Raw genomic sequence first — 24,385 nt, forward strand, 5'->3', positions numbered from 1 at the left:
TTTATTCTTTTAGTTTTTCTTTGGTTAATGTTCTATGCATTTCAAAATAAAAAAAATATAGCTGACAGAAATATATTGGGTTTGGTAAACAACAATTCTACAGAATTATTCAGTATCTGTCTCCGATTTCAACAGATCAGGACTAAATTTAATCAAATTTTAATTTATTTAATTTAATTTGAAACTCTTTAAAAATTAAAACCCTGGGCTCAGCGTTCCTGGTAGGGAATGCAGGCCCTCACCAAGCAGCTGAGGGCCGGACAGCTGAGAATTGAACAGCTGAGCAGCGGTCACGTTTGATGCGCTGATCGCGACCGCCATCTATTTAAACCATGCAGTTTGCCCCTCTTTTCTCCAGCATGATGACTGAAGAATCCACCAATGGGTTATTTCAGTCTTCCTGCCCAATCAGACCAAGTTGTCACACCTCCTCTTTGTCTGGGACCTCCCAGTTTCATCTTGGTCTTTCGCCCATGAGGACGTGATAACTTGACTCTCAGTTCGTTTGGAGCAGGTCAGACTAGATGTTATTAATCCATTGGTGGATTCTTCTGTGATTGGGAGAATTAGTGGAGTTTATTCCCTTCTCTGGGAGATCTGAATCCCTTTCCCTTTTCCCCTTTCCCTTCAGGGTTAGAGTAGTACTCCTCTCCAGGACTGGGGTGGTGGTGGTTACCCTTCCCTGAATTCAGCAGTTGCTGAGTTTTCCAAAACTTTTATCTAATAGAAGTGGGGGGGGGGGTTTCCCTTCATCGTAGTTTGAGGGTGATTGAGTATTCACACCCCTCCAGCAAGCGCGTGTGTGTTCTGGCTGGTGGCCGCCATTTTGAGGCCTCGTGGCTTCTCTGACCAGGCTCGATCAGGGATTCCTATAGCGGCCGCCATTTTGAATCCGCGGACCTCAGCTTTCGCTGAAGTTTTTTTCTGGCTGAAGCACAGCTGAGTGGATTGCTTGGAGCTAGCGACGGGGGGAATTTTGCCCGGTCTTTTCCTTTGCTCTCCGGCTGAAGGTGAAGTGAAGGAAGCTTTGTTTTCAGCAGTGAGCTGTTTTCGTGCCTAACAACTGTTAGGTGCGATTTGCAAAACCGATCTCTTCATTGAAGAAAAGCCTCGAAATTTGCTTCCTTACCTTCTGTTACCCTTTGACTGCCTTAAAAATCTCAATTTTCCTCCTCCCCCTTCCCCCTTCCTTCCTCACCGGAGTTCAGGGCGTCAGCCATTTTGAGGCACATTTCCACAGGGAAATGCCTATTTCACACCAGTCTAGGACGCCATTTTGTGAGATTGTTTAAACAACTTGCTGCAGTTATATATTTGTTCTGCATAGTTTCACTGATATAGTTACATAGAACTTTCATATGCCTTTGCATTACCTGTATTCACTTTATCATTGAGCTTAAGTGTTTCATAATCTATCTTTCTTATTGAAGACATCTATTATGAACAACAGTGTGGAATCATTGCAGAAGCAACGGTTCCTTCAGGCCCTGCTTGCTATATTGCCTATATCTGCCACTCTGTTGCTTCAAGATCCTGACCATCGCCACTATTGTGGGACACGTGTGATTTCATCACCAACTTGGATCTCAGGTACATTGCCGGGTGACGAGCTCTTCAGCACCAAGCGTGAGTCCAGGTTAGCCAGTGGGCCGACTCACACTAATCCACGTGAAGTCAGTCCCACTTCAGGGGGGCTCCTGACGTCCCTTGCAGAACGAGTCAGTCCCAGAGTCACCTCTGGGTTGCATCTCGATGGATATGGCAGAAACCACTGAGCCACAGACTTTGGACACAGACAACACCTCCGTCCAAGTTGAGCCGGCACCCGAGGCGCCTAGAGGTAAGGCCAAAGCCAAATTGAAGTACGACAGGAAGGCTGGCAAGGCAAGCGATAGGCAGGTCGACCAAACACACAGAGCCCTGGAGAAGCTATTCTCCCGGGCCCAACGCTTGTCTACTGAAAGAGGTCATACACTGTCAACCTCCACATCACCTGACACGGGGGCGCCTCTACCGTCTACATCGAGAGCTTGGTCACCTGAGAATGTGCATCAGCAGGTCTCGACTCAGACCTTTGGTCAGGGAGGACCATGTCTGTTTGGTGAGGACCTTGATTTGCCCAGCCCGTCAACAGCACCCACCGCTGCCATCACACCAACTGCTGCGGGGTTACGGCCTCCGCTAGAGCAGTCCTTCTCCAACCAGCTCCAAGTGTGGATATTGCAGGCTGTGTTCCAAGCCATGGCGTCAGCGGGTCAACAGCAGGCATCTCCCATTCCGGGGTCTTCTGCACCGACCACCTCTGCACAACCTCCACTGGATCGGTCAGGTATGGTTTCCCCATCCCATTCTCCTGAATCCGATTCTTCCAACGTTTTGGACTATGAGGGAGGTAGGGACGGTTGGTCGGATTGTGAGGAACCTACTCATGAATCTCAGCTCATGGCGGAGCTCTTTAATGCTTTGCTATTCCCTTCATTGCTGCGCAGAGCCTGTGCAGCGGGCAAGCTTTCCTCCCATCCGGTTCCAACCCCTCAGCCTTCCTCTGATCAGGACACTAATCCCCTGTTCGCTGTGCCTGTAGACGAACACCTACAAATTCCCTGTCCCCTATTATTCCTCAAAAATATTCAGGGGTATTGGGAGTCACCAGCTGCTCAACCGACCCAGGGAATGGCTGAGCGCAAGATAGTGGACGTGGCTAACAATTTGGCAGATTTATTGGAGATACCAAAAGTAGATGAGTCACTGGCTCCACTTTTTTCGACTGCCAGTCTCCCAGCAGATGTCTCAGACGCCCTTAAGGCGGAAGATAAAAAATCTGAAATGGCCTTATGCAAGGTCCATTTGGCATCTGCATGGGCCGCAAAGGCGGCAACTGCCACTTCTTTCTTTGCCAGGATTTCAATTACCTGGCTTCGTCAGTTGAAGGACAGGATTCCGTTGGAAGAGGTCAGAATCCATCAGGATTTAACTAAGCTTATAGCCACATCCAAGTATATGGCGGATGTCTCCCTGTATTCGGCCAAGCACTCAGCCCGAGCAATGGCTTCCAGCGTAGTCGCTAGGAGGCTTTTATGGCTCAAAAACTGGAGGACTGAGAGCAAACATAAGTGGCGGGCGGCCACTGCCCCCTTCACGGGTGGCAGATTATTTGGGGAGTTCCTAACGCCATATCTCATCGAAAACAAACAAAAACAAAAGGTTATTTCTCATTTGGCAAGGAGAACTAACAGATGTTTCTTCCCTTACAGTCGTCGACAGTCCTTTTGGACTGGGTCCGCGATGGAGTCTGCACAACCATACCAACCCCCAGACCCTAAGAATGAGTGCTCCTTTGACAGGACAAGCTATAGGGACAGAACGCAGTACTAACCCCAAAACAAACATTCCTTTTGTGGCAGAGGGGGTCGCCCCTTCCATCTCACCAAGTGACTCAGAGGGGACTCCCCCCATTGGCGGCAGACTTACTCTCTTTATCCGCCAATGGGAAAACATGACTACAGACTCCTGGGTTCTGCGCACCATCAGAGAAGACCTGTCCCTGGAGTTCAAATCCATGCCAGTAGATCATTTCTTGTCTTGCCCAGCCATGAGAAACTCTATAAAAAGAGGGCTCGTGGAAGACGCCATCCAACACTTACCATCAAGGCTATAGAGGAGGTCCCCCTGAATCAGGCGGGACTGGGGTATTACTCCATTCTGTTTGTAGTCCCAAAATCTTCAGGGGGATGGAGGACAATCCTCGATCTCAAGGGACTGAACCTCCACCTTCAATACCAGAGGTTCAAAATGCAGACATTACATTCCATCTTAACCAGCATAAGATGGGGGGATCTACTGACTTCAATAGATCTAAAGGAGGCATACCTACACATCCCTATCCTCCCAGACCATCGCAGATAAATTGGCTGGAGCTTAGAGCAATCCATCTAGCTCTCAAACAGTTTCACACAGCAATCGGGGGCAACGTGCTGGTCCTGACGGACAACGTGGCTGCAAAAGCTCACATGAATCGGCAGGGGGGTACCCCGTCCAAGTCCCTCTTGATAGAGGCTCGAGCATTGAGCTCCTGGGCAGAGAAACACCTCTCCATCAGGGCCGAGCATATCTTGGGAGAGGCAAACAGGCAGGCAGACTTCCTCAGCAGGTCGATAGTGGATCATTCAGAGTGGATGTTACAGTACATCCAGATGTTTTCAGGGAGATCTCGAACAGATTTGGCCATCCGATCATGGACCTGTTTGCCTCGCTGGGGAACACCCAGCTGCCCAGATTCTTTTCTTGGTTCCCCTCCCGGGGAGCAGAGGGAGCGGATGCTCTGCAGCCGGTGGCTGCAAGGCCTGTTGTACGCTTTCCCCCCACTGCCTCTGCTTCCAACTGTTATCAGGAAGATCCTGGAGGAACAGGCGGAATTGATCTTTATAGCTCCTCACTGGCCCAGAAGACCATGGTTTGCAGACCTGGTGAGCCTTTCAGCCTCAGACCCATAGCGGATTCCAGACTACCGAATACGGTTGATGCAGGGGGATCTTCAACATCCAGACCCCCAATGGCTTCAATTGACCGCCTGGCACTTGAACGCTGCACCCTGACTAGGGAATCTTATTCGGCGGAGGTGATAGATATAATCCAGGCGGTCAGAGGAAGCTCGTCAATGAAGCCTCGGACCCAAGGACCCTTTTGTGTTCCGTTTTTGGTGCGCGCCCACCATTTTGGACCACGCAGCCGGCAAAACCTTGCCGTTTGAAACTTGCCGTTTCAGCTGAAGGCCAGCTGATCGGCAGAATCAGCAGCAGGCTTGGATTCAGACCAGAGGATGCTCGACAGCTGAGCTTCAACCCCAAGGACTCCTCTGTGCATCTGTCTTGTGCTTGTGGTCGCCATCTTGGACCACGCGGCCAGCACAGCTTTGTCCTTTTAAATTTGCCGCTTCAGCTGGAGACCAGCTGATTGGCTAGAATCAGCAACAGAGACACTAGCCTTCGATCCAGAGCAGAGGATCTGCCCCATGCCGCCCTGATCTTCACCTAGCCAGGCCAGTATTACTAATTGATTTCATAATAATTAATTTGTATTATTAATTAATTTAATTAATTATTATCATTTATTATTAATCAAGTTGTTGGTTAAATTAATTAAAATAGATTTATATTAATTAAATCAGTATTATTAAATTACTAAATTATTATCAAATTAATTTAAATCAGTAGTATTAAATTACCACAGCTAATCCTCACAACATCAAAGGAGGGCAGGCATTTATCAAAGGTGATCTGCTGCCACTAACAAGGGATGTGTGTGCTGGCGCTCGCCAAATTGTGGTTTTGGCCGCCCTGTCCGCCTGACCACTGCGCTATCAGTGCGCTCTCAGGCATTGATAAAAAGCCATCAGGAGCATTTTGGTGTGAGAGAGGCCTCCCGGTCCAGCGTCCACCATAGTCTAGAGCAATTACTGGTTCTGCCAGTATCTGGGATCACAACCATACCCAGCGCTCTGCTCCCATATCTCAGTAGTGATGGCAGACAATGTGGTACCTCAGACCGCACAGGGTACGCCTTGCACTCCCGTACCAGGGAATCCCAAGTCCTCCAATTTGAAGGCTGCAGGAAAGCTTAAGGCAGTGTTTCTCAACCTTGACAATTTTAAGGCATGTGCAACTCCCAGAACTCCACAGCCAGCAGTTGAAGTCCACATGCCTTAAAATTGTCAAGGTTGAGAAACACTGGCTTAAGGCCAAGGCCAAGGCTGTTCCTGGCAAGAAGCCCTCCAAGGCAGCAGAGGAGACCAGCAAGAGGCACCTAGCCTTAGAGAAGCAATTCTCCAAGGCTCAGCAACTAAATACCAGTGAGACGGTCCAGACTGTTTAACCCGCAGCTGGCCCCATTCGGCTCCCTAGCTCAGCGTGCCTGGTCCCTGATTGGCGAGGCCAGATGGAGAAGGCATGCCTCTCAGTCAGGGAACAAGCTCCCAATGGGTGGTTCCTTTACCCAGGTCCCAATCGGCACCAGAGGCCACATTCACACCCATAGCATCTGGCCTCCGTCCCACTGAGCCTCAGGGGATGCAGCCAGAGTAATTGCAGGCGTTAACTGGCTCAAGCGTTTGCCCAGGGAATGACATCTTCGTTCAACCAGGGGCCCAGGTCAGAATTTGTGGACTCCCACGATTCCTCAGCATTACTGGGCAGAAAACCTGGGGTATCCTGAATCTGTTTCGTCCAACCATTCGTCTCAGGACAGAGACTCAAATCCAGAGGACTATGGGTCAATGGACATCTAATTATCCGAGGATGAAGAGTCTGCTCCGGACCCCTTTCCCTTCGTTGGCCTATTCGACCCGGACCTATTTAAGTCACTCCTACTGAAGGCAACTACCTCAGCCAACATTTTCCATGATCAGGAACCCCAACCGGTTCCCTCCAGCAGCCAGGACTCAAAGCCCCTCTTCTCTGAGCCCAGGATTACGGAAAGGCATATCCCTTGTCCCCCCTTTTTCCTGAATACCATTCAAAAGCAATGGGGGACCCCTGCACCCTCCCATCACTGGGGGGGAATGGACAAGAAGTTGTTCAACGTCGCCCCGGCCTTGTCAGAACTCTTGGAGGTTCCGACCGTTGATGATTCACTAACACCAATATTTTCTTCTTCCACGATGTCAGGAAACATGACTGAGGCCTTAAAAGCAGACGACAGAAAATCTGAGTTTTCCTTACGCAGGTCTCACCAAGCCTCCGCATGGTCGGTGAAGGCATCCACTTCCTTCTTTGCCAGGACTTCCATTATATACAGTTGCAAGAAAAAGTATGTGAACCCCTTGGGATAACACGGAGATTTGCATGAATTGGTCATAAAATATGCTCTGAACGTCATCTAAGTCACAACAATAGAAAAACACAGTCTGCTGAAAATAATAATATACAAACATTACATGTTGCCATGGTTTAATTGAACATAACATGTAAACATTCACAGTGCAGGGAGGAAAAAGTATGTGAACAGTTGGACTTAATAGCTGGTTGACCCTTCTTTGGCAGCAATAACCTCAACCAAATGTTTCCTGCAGTTGCAGATCAGATGTGCACAACGATCTGGAGTAATTTTGGACCACTCCTCTTCACAAAGCTGTTTCAGTGTAGCAATATTCTTGGGATGTCTGGTGTGAGTCGCTCTCTTAAGGTCATGCCACAACATTTCAATCGGGTTGAGGTCAGGACTTTGACTGGGCCACTCCAGAAGGCGTATTCTGTGCTGTTGAAGCCATTGTTTTGTTGAATTACTTGTATGCTTTGGGTCATTGACCTGTTGCATCACCCATCCTCTGCGGAGCTTCAGTTGGCGGACAGATGGTCATACGTTTTCCTGCAAAATGTCTTGATAAACTCTGGAATTCATTTTCCCATCAATGACAACAATCCGTCCAGGCCCTGAGGCAGCAAAGCAGCCCCAAACCATGATGCTCCCTCCGCCATGTTTTACAGTGGGGATGAGGTTTTGATGTTGGTGTGCTGTGAATTTTTTTCTCCACACATAGTGTTGTGTGTTTTTCCCAAACAACTCAATTTTGGTTTCATCTGTCCGCAGTATATTTTGCCAATAGTGCTATGGAACATCCAGGTGCTCTTTTGCAAACTTCAAACGTGCTGCAATATTTTTTTGGGACAGCAATGGCTTCCTCTGTGGTGTCCTCCCATGTACTCCATTCTTGTTTAATGTTTTCCTTATTGTAGTGGTGTCAACAAAAATGTTAGCATGTGCCAGAGATTTCTGTAGGAGCATTCTGCGCTGTGCTCTTGCAGTCATTTTTATAGGACAACCACACCTAGGGAGAGTAGCAACAGTGCTAAACTTTCTCCATTTGTAGACAGTCTGTCTTACCGTGGACACATAAACATCAAGGCTTTTGGAGATACTTTTGTAACCCTTTCCAGCTTCATGCAAGTCAACAATTCTTGATCGTAGGTATTCTGAGAGCTCTTTTCTGCAAGGCATGGTTCACGTCAGACAGTGCTTCTTGAAACCAGTAAACCCATAACAGGTGTGTCTTTTTAAAGGGCAGGACAGCTGTCAGCAACACACCCAATATCATCACACTGATTGGAGTCAAGGTTGGCTCACTCCTGGTTCCAATTAGCTCTTGGAGACGTCATTAGGCTAGGAGACGTCACATACTTTTTCCTCCCTGCACTGTGAATGTTTACATGTTATGTTCAATTAAACCATGGCAACGTGTAATGTTTATGTATTATTATTTTCAGCAGACTGTGTTTTTCTATTGTTGTGACTTAGATGACGTTCAGAGCACATTTTATGACCAATTCATGCAAATCTCCGCGTTATCCCAAGGGGTTCACGTACTTTTTCTTGCAACTGTAGCTCCGAGAGCTCCAAGCCATGATCCCCCCCGGACCAGGTTCGTGCTCATCAGAATCTGGGTAAGTTAGTGACCACCTCTGAATACATGGTGGACGTATCACTACACACCTCCAGATTTTCATCCCGAGCCATAGCCGCCAATGTCACAGCCCGCAGACTCCTATGGCTCAAGCAATGGCGAGCGGACTTAAAATCAAAGTGGCGCCTGGCTACCGCCCCCTATCGAGGCGGGCAACTATTTGGAGAGGCGCTTTACCCTTATCTGGTGGAGAACAGGGACAAGCGCAAGCTGTTGGGCTACCTTAACAGAAGGGCGGACAGACATTCCAACCCGTACTCACGTAGGCCGCCGTTTCGATCAGGATCTGAGTGGGCTCCGCCTCCTCGCCCTTTCCACCCCAGACCTGACCGCCAGTCGGAACGCCCCACTCCCAAGGCCACAACAGCAATTCCAGGCCAAGCAGCCCTTTCGAGGCACGGGAGGCCGCCCCTTCAGAAGAAACAAGTGACTCCAGGACGGCCCTCCCCATAGGCAGCAAACTCACCTTCATTCACGAGTGGGAGGCCACCACCACAGACACCTGGATGCTCAACACAATCAAGTACGGCCTTCCCCTCAAGTTTGCATCCCATCCCCCAGAACGATTCATTTCTTGCCCAGCTCCCAGTAATCCGGGCAAGCTACGACTCATGATCGAAGCCATTCATCACCTTCTGGAAATCAAAGCCATAGAGCCAGTGCCGGCTGGCCAACTAGGAAGGGGGTTCTATTCCATCCTATTTGTTGTGCCAAAGGCCTCGGGGATGGAGAGCAATACTAGACCTGAAGGGATTAAACTCTCATCTTGTTTACAAAAGGTTCAAGATGCAGATACTTCAGTCCATTCTGGCCAGCATCAGATGGCGTGATCTCCTAACGTCTGTTGACCTCACGGAAGCATACCTTCACATCCCCATCCTCCCCGACCATCGAAGGTTCCTCAGATTCTGTTATGCGAACTATCATTACCAGTACAAGGCTCTACCATTCGGCCTCTCGTCCGCTCCAGGAGTATTTACCAAGATCTTGGCAACCCTGGCTGCTCACCTAAGACTGGTCCCAGTACGGCTTCAATGTTACCTGGACGACATCCTCATCCAGTCCCCTTCCTTGCAGAGGGCTCGGTTGGACCTGGCCTTGTCCATCAGGACCCTCCAAGACCACGGGTTCTCGGTGAATTTCCAAAAGCCGGACAGAACCTTCAACCTGCCTTCTTCACTTGGGCACGATCATAGACACCAATCTCTGCATGGTCTGTCTGTCACTGGAACTTCAGGGCAGCATCCGGGCCCTGGTCAGGAAGGTAGAGAAGGAATGGGTGGTCACCCTGGCCACACTCTCCCAGCTGTTAGGAAAGATGATTTCCTGTATGGGGATAGTGCCATGGGCCAGACTACACTCCAGAACCTTTCAGTGGTTCTTACTCCCATTTCAGAGACAAGGCACCAGCTCCTCCAACAAGAGAGTAATTGTTCCCGCCCAAACCCTAGAGTCTCTTCAGTGGTGGACCTCCCCAGCAGTAACCAAAGGATCCCTATTCAAGGAACCAGCCAGACTTACCCTATTCGGCTGGGGGGGGGCACACCTGCAATAGTTAGCTCAGGGCTGATGGTCACAATCGGACCTCAAACACAACGTAAACTGGCTAGAGCTCAGGGCCGTACATCTAGCAATGCGTCACTTCAGCGACAGGGTGGCGGGACAAAATGTCTTGGTGCTCACAGACAATATGGCAGCGAAAGCCCATGTGAACCGGTAGGGGGGTACTCGGTCCAGGTCCCTCATGACCGAGGCCCAGCTGCTGAGCCATTGAGTAGAAACCAACCTCTTCTCCCTCAAAGCAAAGCACATCTCAGGGGAGGCAAACCAGCAGGCGGACTCCTTGAGCAGGTTGACAGTGGACCACTCAGAATGGCGCCTGCATCCCAATCTATTCAGGGAGATCTTGGAGAGGTTCGGACTCCCAGCGGTGGACCTGTTCACCTCCCCGCCGAATGCCCAGCTCCCAAGGTTTGCCGACCTCGTGAGCCTTTCCATTTCTCCGCAGTTACCTGTATAAAAGACACCTGTCCACAGAAGCAATCAATCAATCAATAAGATTCCAAACTATCCACTTTGGACAAGACCTAAGAGCTGTCCAAGGATGTCAGGGACAAGATTGTAGACGTACACAAAGCTGGAATGGACTACAAAACTATCACCAAGCAGCTTGATAAGAAGGTGACAACAGTTGGTGCGATTATTCGCAAACGGAAGAAATACAAAATATCTTGTCAATCTCCCTCGGTCTGTTTGGAAGAGGAGGAACGAGCCTATAACTCCAAGAACACCAGTCCCCACCATCAAACATGGAGGTGGAAACATTATGCTTTGGGGTTGTTTTTCTGCTAAGGGGACAGGACAACATCACCGCATCAAAGGGATGATGGATAGGGCCATGTACTGTCAAATCTTGGGTGAGAATCTCCTTCCCTCAGCCGGGCCATTGAAAATGGGTTGTGGATGGGTATTCCAGCATGGCAATGACCCAAAACACATGTCCAAGGCAACAAAGGAGTGGCTCAAGAAGAAGCACATTAAGGTCCTGGAGTGGCCTAGCCAATCTCCAAACCTTAATCCCATAGAAAATCTGTGGAGGGAGCTGAAGGTTCGAGCTGCCAAATGTCAGCCTTGAAACCTTAATGACTTGGAGAGGATCTGCAAAGAGGAGTGGGACAAAATCCTCCCTGAGATGTATGCAAATCTGGTGGCCAACTGCAATGTCTGACCTCTGTGATTGCCAACAAGGATTTTGCCACCAAGTACTAAGTCGTGTTTTGGAAAGGGGTCAAATATTTATTTCACTCATTAAAATGCAAATCAATTTATAACTTTTTTGAAATGCGCTTTTCTGGATTTTTTGTTATTCTGTCTCTCACTATTAAAATAAACCTACCATTACAATTATAGACTGATCATTTCTTTGTCAGTAGGCAAACGTACAAAATCAGGGGATCAAATAATTTTTTCCCTCACTGTAAGACTTGGTATTGTGAGAACAGTTTGTGTTTTGTAATACTGTTTGTATTTATTTTTTACCTACTTTGTATTTTGAATGTAACTGCAATATTAAGGGAGTTTTTGATTGTTACATTTTGAAACCTTGTATAGATGCAACATTTTTTTAAAAAAAACAAAAATATATAGCTCAGTAACTTTTCAGTAACTATTCCTCCCATACTTCGTGGCTGTTTTAAATTTAAAAGGAAACCTCATTCATAGGTAGATTTCCTCTCAATGGGGATTGTAATAATTGGAATGTATTTTATTTATTGCATTTATATTCTGCTGCCATCCAAATAGATGACAATCCAAAAAGTGGACCCTGCCCATGTGGGAATAACGCTAGGATAATGATGATGATCCTGATCCAAGTTGCTAGTTATATATGTTCATAATTACACTAATATTGTTCTGTCTTGTAACTTTTTCATTTGTGTGGTGTATAATCTAAACATTATTGACTGAATGCTTATTTGGTTTGATAATATTTTTTAATGGTTACATAATATAAAAGGGATGAAAAGGCAATACGGTATATTTTATATAGTATGTACATATTATGTCCCAGTCTAATACAGTGGTAGCATGGCACAATTAATAAAAATAAAAGTTTTTCTAAGTAACATTCAATATTTTATTCCTGAAGCTTGGACATCTTTCCATTTTATAATCTATCTTGCATACATTTGCTTTTACAATGGTAAGTATACTTTATTAGTTGAAACCTTTAAAGAGATTCCTTTTAAGAACAATAGAAGTGGATTGTTAGGCACTTCTAACTCTTAAAATAATCCCTCCCCCCAAAAAAATACTATTTAAAACTCCCGTTCCATCATATTGGAAACAATAAAATCCAGGAACTTTCGCTTCCTATTGAATCTCATAAGCAACTTTCATTAATTCATGCACTTGATTAATCTTTAATTTTCTGTACAGTAGTTTAACTGAAGATTGTAAATAAAGTGACCCAATGTAAGAAGTATTAAGAATTATTTCATCATGTTGAAAAGCATTTGTGGACTTAGTAAAAATTAGCAGTGAAATTATTCTGATAGCAAAATATTCTCCCAGGATGTAGGGGGCGGGGTATTCTGCTGACAATTCTTGTCTAATAACTTTTATATTCTGCTTCAAAGATCATCTACAAGAAATTAGTTTCTAAGTTCTTTTGTCAATGAAGAGAACACATACTTTAAAATCTTTCAGTAAATGACTGGCTTTCACAATAATTTTACTAATAACTATATTTTTGGATTTTTTCCCAACTGACAAATTCATAACTTATTTATAAAGAAATGTTGAATTTATTTCTGAGTTCACAGTTTTACACAGCACTTGAAATTTCATACTTTTAGCTATTTTTTTATTAAGACTCCAAGAAAATGTCATTGTGTATACTATGTTTGCTGTTTTCTAGTCAAACAAGGCTTCATCTTTGAAAGTAAACCATTTTCAATGTACAATTTGAGTTCTCTGATTTTGTATATTTGCTAAAATATGGTAAAATGTGCTATCACTGTTTAATATGTTGATTATTTGATTTAGTTATTTTTTCCCAATATATATGCAGAAAAATAAGAGTTGCTGTTGAGTTTCTATTTACAGTAAGATTCTTTATTTGCTTATTTCTTAGGTCACATTTTAAGCACATGGCAGCAGTTATGCAAGCGAATATAGATTAAGTACAAGTATTAGCTCAAGCATTAGGAACTTATAGTTAATGATGCCTTCAATTTTTTTAATTTTAGCATGAAAATTGATAACAAAGTTAATGTTTGTTTCAGATAAAGTTGAGAAGAAAATTTAACTACTTGAATGCTTCCATTATTTTTCATGCCATAAAAATTATGGGTTTTTTGTCTTATAAAATTCTAGGCATTATGCCATTAAATGCAATACATAGTAATAATACATTTTGTGTTATTAGTCTTGAGGAAATTATACTGTATATTTTTAGATCTAGATGACTGAGAATTTCTTTCTATTGTGAATTTATTATGTACATTTCCCTATGTGATGGATACATTATTGCATTTAGATTAAAACCCTTAAAATGCTTGTATTGTAGTCCAAATGATGATATTATAGGGTTTTGATATTCACTTTTTCTTAGATTTCACAATATTGTACCATACGTTTCTATATTATTCAGCATTCAGGATATTATCTCAGTCTGGATATATGCAAGCATATATGGATAGACCTCATTTAGCAATGACAATCATCAAACAAGGATTTCTAAGTGAAGCCGTAACTGCTTACAATTTTACTTCAACTTTTCTTTGTTTTCTATATCTGTGAAGGTCATAAATGCAAAGATCGATTGCTGAATTACTGCAACAGTTGCTCTACGAGGCAATCATTTATGAGGATTACATAATACCAGTGTGTATTTTTTTTAATATATTATAAATACATTTAAACAGAAATGGCATCCAAATAGCAAATAAAAATTCAGGGTGTATGAAGGAAGCTCCTAATTGTTTCTCGGTAACTCAGTAACATTGTTTAGAAAATTAAAAGATACTGTTAAAATGTTATTAACCTAGAATTTATGCATATCCTTGAATTTAAATGATATATTTATTTTAAAGATTCTGCTAAAGCGATGTAAGAAAAAGAGCAACATGCTTTATTTAATTGCTTGAAATCTTAGTATTTTTCAAAATAATGGCAAATCCAGTGATTGAATGTATGATGGATACTGCTGCCTACCGAAGATTTAATTTGCACAGGTAAGCAAAGGTAATACAAGGAGTTTGCAAGTAAATCGTTAAATTGTCCATGAAATAAACATTTTGTTTATTGTGAAGTAGAAGTGTGCATGCATACGTCATATATTTTGGGAGAGAACAAAGAGGAAATATATACTGTGCTTCATTATTTTGCATGTTTTTTGTTATCTCAGTCTTCAGTTATTAATATTTTTAAAGGAATTTGTAATGAGATACCACATCAACTATATACTAAAAATAAATTTTAAAGGCAAAAATATTTCAGTATTAGTTTAAGAAGGGACATAAATTACTGGAACTATATAAAAGAGATTCAAACTGCCTTAACATATGCATTATGCAATAAAACAAGATACGATTTGTGTGCTTTGGATAGCAAATTCTTATCTGACTCATTTATTTTGTGTGCAGTCTCCCTTCGATTTTTTCTGCTTGTGTTAAGATGTGAGATTAATAAACCAGAGAATTTAGTGAAGTCTGGTAAATTTTTTACTATAAATGATAGTTTTTGAAATTTTGAATCCTAATGCTATTTGTAACACATAAGTAGAATAAAATACAATCAAATCTTAACTCAATAGTTGCCAGCTAGCCATGGCTTCTCAATTGTAATTTGAAGATAATAAGCTTTAAAATGTAGGATAGATGCAGAATTACTGAGATAAGGCCTAAAGCATTTAAATGCTCACCAAACATGCTAACTAGTAAATGACATTTTTACTTGCTGTTGATGTAATTTTTAACGTTATTTTGAAGATTGCAAAATTTCATATCAGCTTGAAATTCCTGCTAGCATTGCATGAGTTTATATGATGCTTGAATGGAATGCTAATTGTTCAGCTCAAAACATGGATTTTATTCAGTTTTATATCCAGCATACCACCATCACCTCCTTCTAGTAAAAATATTTCTGTAACCTTGGAAAAAGGTTTAATATTTAAATAGATGTCTATATTGGGATCTTTACATGACCTTAAATATTAGAATCTTTATTTGATTTTGAGCATTTGCTTGTGCTTTGTTGGTAACTGTAGTATTTCTATATTTGGCTAGGAAGTTTTCTAATGGCGGTTCTATTTATTAACAATATTCTTTATTGCTTTTGATAAAATAGACAATATAAAATTCATAGCACCTTTTCTGTTAGCCACTTAATTTTCTTTACTCGGATATTTTTAGTTTGTACTTTAATGCTCATATGTAGTTCTATTGGCCTAAGAAGTTAGTATGGTTTTTCTTTTTAACAGAAAATTTTACTTTTAAGTATATTCTTAATATATATTTTACTAAGTATTAATTGAAAGAGTTTAGAAAATCCTATAATATTGGTGTATTTGACAACATGACGGTTGTATTATGAATACTTGTTTTTGCCAATTTCTGATTATGACATTTTTATGAGCAGAGTCCAGAAAGACTTTTAGTTATGTGAATCAGTCCTTTATTTATTAATTATTTTAGTGGACAGAGAACTGAAATATTTTATTCATGTTGTAGTACTTGTGTATAATAAACAAGGGTTATTTAAAGCAAACCCCCCCATTTTTTAAAAGAAATAGTTCATCTCTTGATATTTGAACATTCTTGTTCTTATACCAGGGTTTATGCCATGTGTTTTAGTGCAACATTTGTCATAGATCTCATGAATACTTATTGCCAATTTTAATATTTTGGCATTCTGTATAGAAATTATAGATATATTTATTTTACATTACAGAATTTCAGAAATTTCAGAATTGTAGAATGTCTTGCCTCTTACTTTTTTATTATATACATTGTATACATTAATGTGTACATTATATAGATGATTTTAGCTGTATTCTAGGAAGAAAACAATGCCAAATAAGTAAACACATACTGCTTTACAGGTTGTAGTTTTTAATTAATTCTGTTCTAATTTCTTCAGGTTATCAATCAGTGGAATTGTCTGAAACTTCACATATGTGTTCCATCACCAGGATGGCAATGTTCTTTTTTCTTTGATAAAAATTAAAATTATGAAATCTGATAATACTATGCATCTTACTAAGTTTTTAACCATTATAGTTAGATCAATACTTGATAATATTTATTTTTTATTTTAAGGGATAATTTAATAGTTGCATTTTTTATGTAATTACAAAATCCAAGTGAGCCCAATTGGCAATACTTATTTCATGCTTATGTGGTAATCTTAAAAACAAATCCAGTAATTCATTTGTCTACAATTACTCCACCCGTCTACAGATAAATTACTTAAAAAGAAAAAAGCCTGACCTTCAGGTTTTGCTGAATTTTTACTGTCTATCAGGGGTGTCAAACTGCTGGCCTATGGGCCAGATGCGTCATGACGAAACTGCCCCCACCCCATTGCCGACAATAGAAAAAGTTGCGATATATCATGACATGTTGCGTGACGTTGCGAGTTTGACACCCCTGATCTATGCTATCATATAGAATAGGCTACAAGTTGATGACTATATATTGCCAGATATTTGCTATTGTTAAAACACAATTTAAGATTAATATATGTATTTTATATTATATAAAGAATAATTTACATTTTTAAATTCTGAGACCAACATATATTACTGCTTCCAGTGTGATTACCATATTTTTCGGCGTATAAGACGACCCCCGACTTCGGCGTCGAGTTGCATGCCTAGAAAGTCATCTTATACGCCGGAAACTACCGTAATTTCCAGCGTATAAGACGACTCAGCGTATAAGACGACCCCCGACTTTGGCACAGATTTCAACGCTTTAGAAAGTCGTCTTATACACCGGAAAATACGGTAATGTTATAGTGCTTCAGAATATTTCATATTATTGTTCCATAATTAAATCTCAGAAAAGTATTAAATATGACACAATTACAAGCAGCTGTAAATACTGCCATCTATTTTGAGTCTTCACATGGGGCAGTTAGTATACTTAAGGCTGATGTCTGGGTGGTAATCTTGGTATTATTTTATGTCTTCTTTATTAAAGACCAGAATTTTTAAAAAGAATAAATTACTAATTTCTATTAATGGAAGAAATGGTATTTCTTGATTTTATGAAATTATAAGTGTTATTTCATAAAATGGTTGGCCAAAAACTGAGAATGTTAAAATAATAAGTGATAGGTTGACGATGCAAATTATGTTTACTTTCAGAGAGAACAGGAAATGAGAATGGGTGATATGGGTCCTCGTGGAGCATTAAACATGGGAGGTAGGGATCTGAAGCAAAAGGCTCTTGTTCTTGAAAGTTATTTTGAGACTGTACATGTTACTTGTGTAGACTTTGGCAGATAATCTTGACCAAAATTTTAATTTGTTATATACTGGACTATTTTTTTCTTTCAAACATATTTTTTGATTTTATAAAATTAAAGGTAATGGGAAAAACCGTCAATATCAACTGGCAAACATGAATTCTTGTTTCTTGTAAATGTTTCTAAAATTTTATCTGAGTAAATGTAAAATTAAAATACATTGCAGTACAAGTAAACATTTGATTTAATTAGATTTACTTCTTGGGAATTTATAACAGGGTCTTGAATATATTGTTTTAATTGGAGGCTTATGTTTGTATTTATGGGAATAATGGGAGCAAACTATAATTAAGGGTTTAAACTTGTAAATAATCAGCTCTTTGTCTTTCAGAACTTTATTGCATTATAACCATATATATTTGTGTAATAGTATCGTGCAAAGTTACTACTTAGTCTTCAAAAACACATTAGTGAATAATTGTACAGTATGCCAAAGTTGAGATATTGATCTCTGTGTTAGTTTAAAGTTGTGAGTAGAACACTCATCTCATACTTGAATTCTCCACATTACTTTAACAAAAGCTATTTGTATGTCTAATACTGATTACTTTGGTATTTCTCATTGTGGCATTTTGGGCCATCTGGTATAATAATTATGTGTACCTGACTAAGATTAGTCTTTGTTTTATTTGGGTAGCTTCTTCAAGAAGTGTGCTATCCAGACAACTGTAATAAGATTTGGATTAAGTTTATTATGCAGATCAATTTCATTTTGAGTTTAGATTTTGAGCCAAAACTGCTTCGGATGCCTTTATAAATAACCAATATGGGGAAAAGAAGGGGGAAATGTCATGATAAATTTTAAAGCCATGTACAATTTGGCTTTTCATTTTCTGGGCAACTGTTACTTTAGGTATAAACCTCTGTGGCAAGTTCCAGTTTCCATCTGTTTTGAATTAATCTAAAGTTCAGAGTATACTTTCAAAGGGACTTTATCTCTTTAACTGGTTAATTGTGGCCCCTTTTGCCCAGTCCTGTGTGTTTTCATTTAGTTCTACTGTAACAAGAATAAAGGAAAGTCTAACAATTACTCAGCCCCTATTGAAAAAGTATCTTAACATGTTAAATATATTTTAGCAGTATTTAAACCATGATTAAAATAAAAAGCTCTGCAGATTAGTTCTTATGTTGCTGAGAAGATACCTGTATTAAGTAAAGCAGCACAGGAAGATGTGATTGAGGGAAAGCTCTCTTATTATAGACATTGGGCATTACAAATCCTGTCTCTATCATTGTCTACCTAGAATTAAAATCAAGAAAATTAAAAACTACTGCTTCTGTATCCGTACTATCACTGATTTATTTCATGAGAATTATGATTTTCCACTAAAGTCAGTACATATATAATCTGATTATAATGTCCCTAGATATTTTTTGTTTGTCAGTATTAATGTGGTAACATTTTATAAAGGCCTCTAATTCAGTGCATTTAGTAATACCTAGTTTTTTGGATGGGAGACCATCAGAAAATCATAAGACTGCAGGCTACATAGGGAAATTGGAAAACCCCCAGGAAAGACAGTGACAAATGTTGTCAAGAAAAATATGATTATAGTCCTTATGATAACCAAGCCTAAGTAAACTCAAAAGAGATCTTTACCTTGTATAATTAAAAAAAATGTTATTCTGGTCAAGCATTCTATTGTTATTGCAAGCTATACAAAATAATCTTTAACTCCATATATGGTCTTCTTCAAATAAGTAGTTTCTTGTATTTTCCACTTGGTAATACTCAGATTTTCTACATTTACTGTCATAGACATAAAATTGTAGTTTAATTAGCCTTGTACAATATCATAAGCAAATGATGTTCTGGGAAAAAATGATTACACACTGATATTACTTTGAAAGTTAATACCATTACTTTCAACAATTAATAGGAATTAGCTTATGGAAAAATACTTGAAATTGAGAATGTTATACTTTATTTGGAATTGTATCATTCAATAATAATTGCTTAATGCCAAAAAATTAAAGTAAATGTACAGTCTCAAAGAATAACAGCATTTTTTTTCAAATGTTTCGACTATTATAATTTGTAATTCTTTAAAATGCAGTTAGGACAGCTCTAAGTGTAGACTGTTTTACATAGATGCCTTTAGCCCAGCACCTGCTGGAAACCAAGGTCCTCCTCCTCCACCTCCAATGATGAGTATGAATATGAACAACAGAGGGACAATGCCTGGCCCTGCAATGGGTCCAGGTCCTTCGTTGGGGCCAGAAGGAGCTACAAACATTGGAACCCCAATGATGCCAGATAATGGAACCGTGGTAATGTATCATAAACATTTATTTTTTTCCTAAAACATAGCAAATCTATCTAACAAGGATAACTTCACACTGTAACTGTAATTGTTATTGAAAATAATTTTAAAATTAAATTAGTTGCTAAATATGCCATCAATATCTATCCTGTTACTGATAAATAACATGTTGTGTGCTTCTTTTAATATAAATAAAAGTCACGGGCAAAAAAGTTTTTATAAGTTCTTCGGACTACTGCAAGTTACCATATTTAAAGATGCATGAGCACATGCAGTTCAAAGTGCTTCCCCCCCAAATGATTATTGAAGAGACATTTAAAATTTAGTTATTATTTTGTACTGTGGACATGGATTATCGATAAGCATGTTTTATTTTTGGTATTTTGAAATGATTCATGGTGTGAAGCTATCTTTGAATATTTTTAAAGCAAATTTAATTGATTAACAGATTTTTATTGGAATGAATTTATAACCACAAAGCTTTTTTTTTTGTAAAACCTGACTATTTTTAATAAAGTGTTTCTCCTGAAAACTAGAATTGATTCAGTTTTTAAGGACAAGGCAAGGATATTCGCTAATATTTATACTGCATTTAATATATTTCTTGGTTTTATTATTATAACATTTTTTGCTATGTTTGGAGTTCCAAAGAAGTGGAGTTGGGGAAGTAAAATTTATTCAAACAAAAAATTATTTTTGTTTGATGAGTTTTATAATATAATCAATCCCCAGGGCTAAAGAGTTTAGTGTTTTTGGCACTAAATTTTATATACATTATGCAGTTTTTTTTAAAGGATAATCAACTTAAATCGCTTTTCATAAAGTGATCTGATATACCTAGTTTCTTGGTTCAGCATGCTTTGTGCATACCAAATTATGAATCCATTTCTTTACTTTTTAAGGGAGGAAAATAATGAACAGGATATCCTTATGGCACAATTAATAAAAAATAATGATTAGGAAGCACACTATTTTTTGTCAGTAAAAGAACTGGAAACCATTTTTAAAATTACACGATCTACACCATTTTCAGAAGACCTGAATTTGTTTTTCAAAATCACTTTAGCCTAGTATGTTTGGATTGTTTCTGATATTATATATTTAATTCAATATTTATAGAGTTCTTACATTACTGAAGGAAAAAGTAGACATATAATTAAATATTTAAATTTGCTTAATTCTCCTTAAACATGTATTTATTGTTTTTGTAATAAATTGGATAATAACAGTACCCAACCTCACATCAGAGAACTTTTCTTGTATGGCTTCTTCCTCAGTATCCCCTCATCTATTCAAATATATTGCAATTGATCAGAGCAGATTTGCAAGGAGTGTAGTGGGCTCTAGAAAAAGGATGCAATATTTTATACCAGTTATCTACACAGCAGTTGACCCAGAAAATGAGATAATTACTGCTGGTTACTATAAATAACTTTTTAGTATTAACAGTATAGCAGTATTCATATCGGTGAATTAGTTTCGGAGTTACATTCATTTCAAGAATCAGAATTTGCTGTTAAAAAATCTGCTGATGATGACTTTGGACTTTTAGAAACAGTGCAATGCAGGAGAAATTACAAGGACATTTCCATTCATATTTTTAATCCCAATTGGATAATAAAGTTAGAGTCTGCCAGATAGACTATTAAGTCATTTCAGGGATCTTAATTAAAATGTTCTCGTAATTAAAAGAGAATATGATGATTTTTCTACAATTTTGAATTAGGACACCCTTAATCTACTAAGTTACAACATATATTTTAAATACATTAAATATAAATTTGGCTGTCAATGTTAATGTGAATTACATGAAATCTATCTATCTATCTATCTATCTATCTATCTATCTATCTATCTATCTATCTATCTATCTATCTACCATTTATCTATAACACAATAATTTTGAACCTAGATTCTGTTGCATTTAGCCTCTCTTAAAAAGTTAAGTTTAAGTACCTTCTAAAATATACTTTTAATTTCATTTCTTTGTACATACTTGGTATACTTTATACATACTTAGCATACTTAATATTTATGCATACTTAGATTTTGTACAGAAGATTCAGAATATAAAATACCTATTAATTAGAATTAGACCTCTTAGAATGGTTACACCTTGCCTACCTATTCCTTTAACGTAATGACCTGGTTGTCACAATATTGTTTATTTTTTAGCTTACATTCAACTTTTAAAGGTAATAACTAAATTAATTGCTCCTTTCTTCCTTCTATGTGTCATCCTGATTCTGCTGGACTATCTGCTGAACTTCCTGAAAACATCATATTTCCCCTATTTATTGTAATTCAAACTGGGGGTTTGTTCTAAATGGACTTAATATAGCATTCTGAGAGATTTCCTCAAGGAGGCCCACCACAAATGGGTTCACCTATGGTTAATAGGCCAGGCTCTGAAACTTCTCAACCAGCTATGGGTGGTGTAGGTGCCGTCAATAGTGGACCCAGTGGCTTTGGTAGAGGAAATCCTGGGGGCAGCTTTGAAGGACCTAACAAGCGTCGCAGATATTAAAACATTCATTTTTGTATTCTTGTGAAATTGAATGAATGACTATCTGGTGTTATACCTATAATTTCAACTGTTACTTTTGAATGGTTTTACTGTTAATATAGACATTAACCTTTTTTTGTAAACTATAGACATTTTTTGTATTTAGTCATAGGCTTAGGATAGTGTAGAAATAATGCACTTCATTTTGTACATCAGTTATTTGTGACTGCCACAAAATACAATGTGACCGTGCTGTGAAACTTGTGAGTTACATGCTTATAATAAAATAGTTTAAATGATTTTGAAACACTGCTCTGAATACTATCTTTAAATTTAATTGTAAGTATCTGTAATTATTTTTCTTTGATAATGCCTATCTTTTGGAGAAAAAAAATCTGCTTTAGCCATTGTAATTGTATGAAAATAAAAATGCAGCTTGCAATACGTAGAAAACGTTGAGGCTAATGCAGCTTTAGAAAATATGAAACTATTAGCCAATATAAATTTGTGTTTTTTTAATCAAATATGTTATTTTTCAACAACATGTATAAACCTCTTTGCAATGGGATTGTCATCGTAATGTAATCCTGTGTTCAAGTTTCAAATAAACATTTTGAGCCTTGAAAACCTACAAGTAATGAATATTCACCTCTGATCTTAACTAGATTATGAATGGAAATAATTTTGAAGGAAACAAATTTCCGTTCACTTAATGGATCATTATTGCTATTTGCATTTTTGCTTCCTCTGTAGCAGATTTATAAAATACATTCAAAGTGTTCCCCTCCCCCCAAACACATTTTGTTTTTTAAAAAGTTTGCTAGATTCCTATCTTTCAGTACTAAAGAAAATGCTTTGTTTAACATTCTGGAGCCATTAGCAAGTACTTGCATTTAATAACTTTGGCAGGCAAAATATTTACAGTTCTGCACTTCATTTAAATACGTAAATCTTTTCTTCCTTGATGAAAACTTCCTCTCTTACACTGGAAGTAAAAAAATAAATAGAAAACTATCCCTGAGCTTCAGTTATACAATGCATATTAAATGTGTAAAAAAATAAAATTTTAATATATACTGGTATAATTATTCTATCATGAAAGCATTTCATATTGGATATTTATTTTGGTTTATTTTGACCTTTATATAAGCAAATCAAGTACATTAGAGAAACAGCTGTTATTGTATAAGCATAGCATGAAGCTGTGGTGACTCAGTGGTTAGAAAGCAGTATTGCAGACTAACTTACTGCTCACTGCCAGTCCGATTCTGACTGGCGCAAGGTTGACTCAGCCTTCCATCCTTCTGAGGTCAGTAAAAGGAGGACCCAGATTGCTGGGGGCAGTATGCTGATTCTGTAAACCACTTAGAGAGTGCTGTAAAGCACTATAAAGCAGTATGTAAATCTAAGTGCTATTGCTATTTCATGTTACATGAGTAGATTAAAATATATGGATAAACATATTTATTGCCAGTGCAAATTTGATAAGATTATTTTTAAGATGGGAGCTTTTCTATGATCCCATATTTATATGAAGCTAAAAGATTTGCCTAGGATATAAGGGAGTGTGTGGAGCAAATTATTATAGGTGTTATGATGTCATTACACAAATACTACAGCTTATGTACTCGTATCAGATATTATAATGCAAATATGGAATATTTGTATGATTGTCATTACTTCCTTGGTTTCGTAAAGGAGACCCACATGGTCATATTTTTATCTGTGAAGAGGTGAATGAATATCTTTATATTGATACAGAATACTTCAATTTTTCTTCTTCTGTCTACTCTGCAGAAACAACAACTAGATTATTAGTTCTTAGACTTATACCCGTGCTATTTGTTTAAAAGAGATACTTCCTAGATTTACATTTGAAGAATGATAGTATCAATGTTTTTAAAATAATGGATATGGCTCTAATTCTCAGTACTTCCATTATGTGACTCTTAAATAATAGAGATCATGCACTCAATTAAAGTCACAGAATCTAAGTAAACAATAAATTCAAACATTTTGACAGAATAGGACTGTAAAGCATTGCAGCATGAAATTAGTCCTTGGTTAATGATGTGATGTCACATGATCAAGCCACTTCATATGACAGGTCCAGCACTTCCATTT

General features: G+C 39.0%; 1 protein-coding gene across 7 annotated transcripts in view; it reads left to right on the plus strand.

The window, feature by feature from the left end:
• The window catches only part of PSPC1 (paraspeckle component 1), a 60,790-nt gene that overhangs the window by 19,322 nt on the left and 17,083 nt on the right, over positions 1-24,385 (plus strand). For 2 of the 7 annotated variants that reach the window (XR_005557698.1, XR_005557697.1), the window contains exons 7-8: positions 17,331-17,388; positions 19,584-19,762. The exons of 4 other annotated variants lie outside the window; for them this stretch is intronic. Coding sequence is in view for 1 of the 3 variants with exons in the window: in XM_039351497.1 (XP_039207431.1) it covers positions 17,331-17,388; positions 19,584-19,762; positions 22,097-22,282 (423 nt within the window). In the remaining 2 variants the exon portion in view is untranslated. Of the gene's footprint in view, positions 1-17,330; positions 17,389-19,583; positions 19,763-22,096; positions 22,893-24,385 lie in introns of those variants that run through there. One more of the 7 variants, XM_039351497.1, reaches the window with a different exon arrangement.

Source organism: Crotalus tigris, unplaced genomic scaffold (genome assembly GCF_016545835.1).
Source record: "Crotalus tigris isolate CLP2741 ecotype Arizona unplaced genomic scaffold, ASM1654583v1 scf7180000018371.15429387391:27106975, whole genome shotgun sequence".
In the NCBI taxonomy this organism is placed as follows: domain Eukaryota; kingdom Metazoa; phylum Chordata; class Lepidosauria; order Squamata; family Viperidae; genus Crotalus; species Crotalus tigris.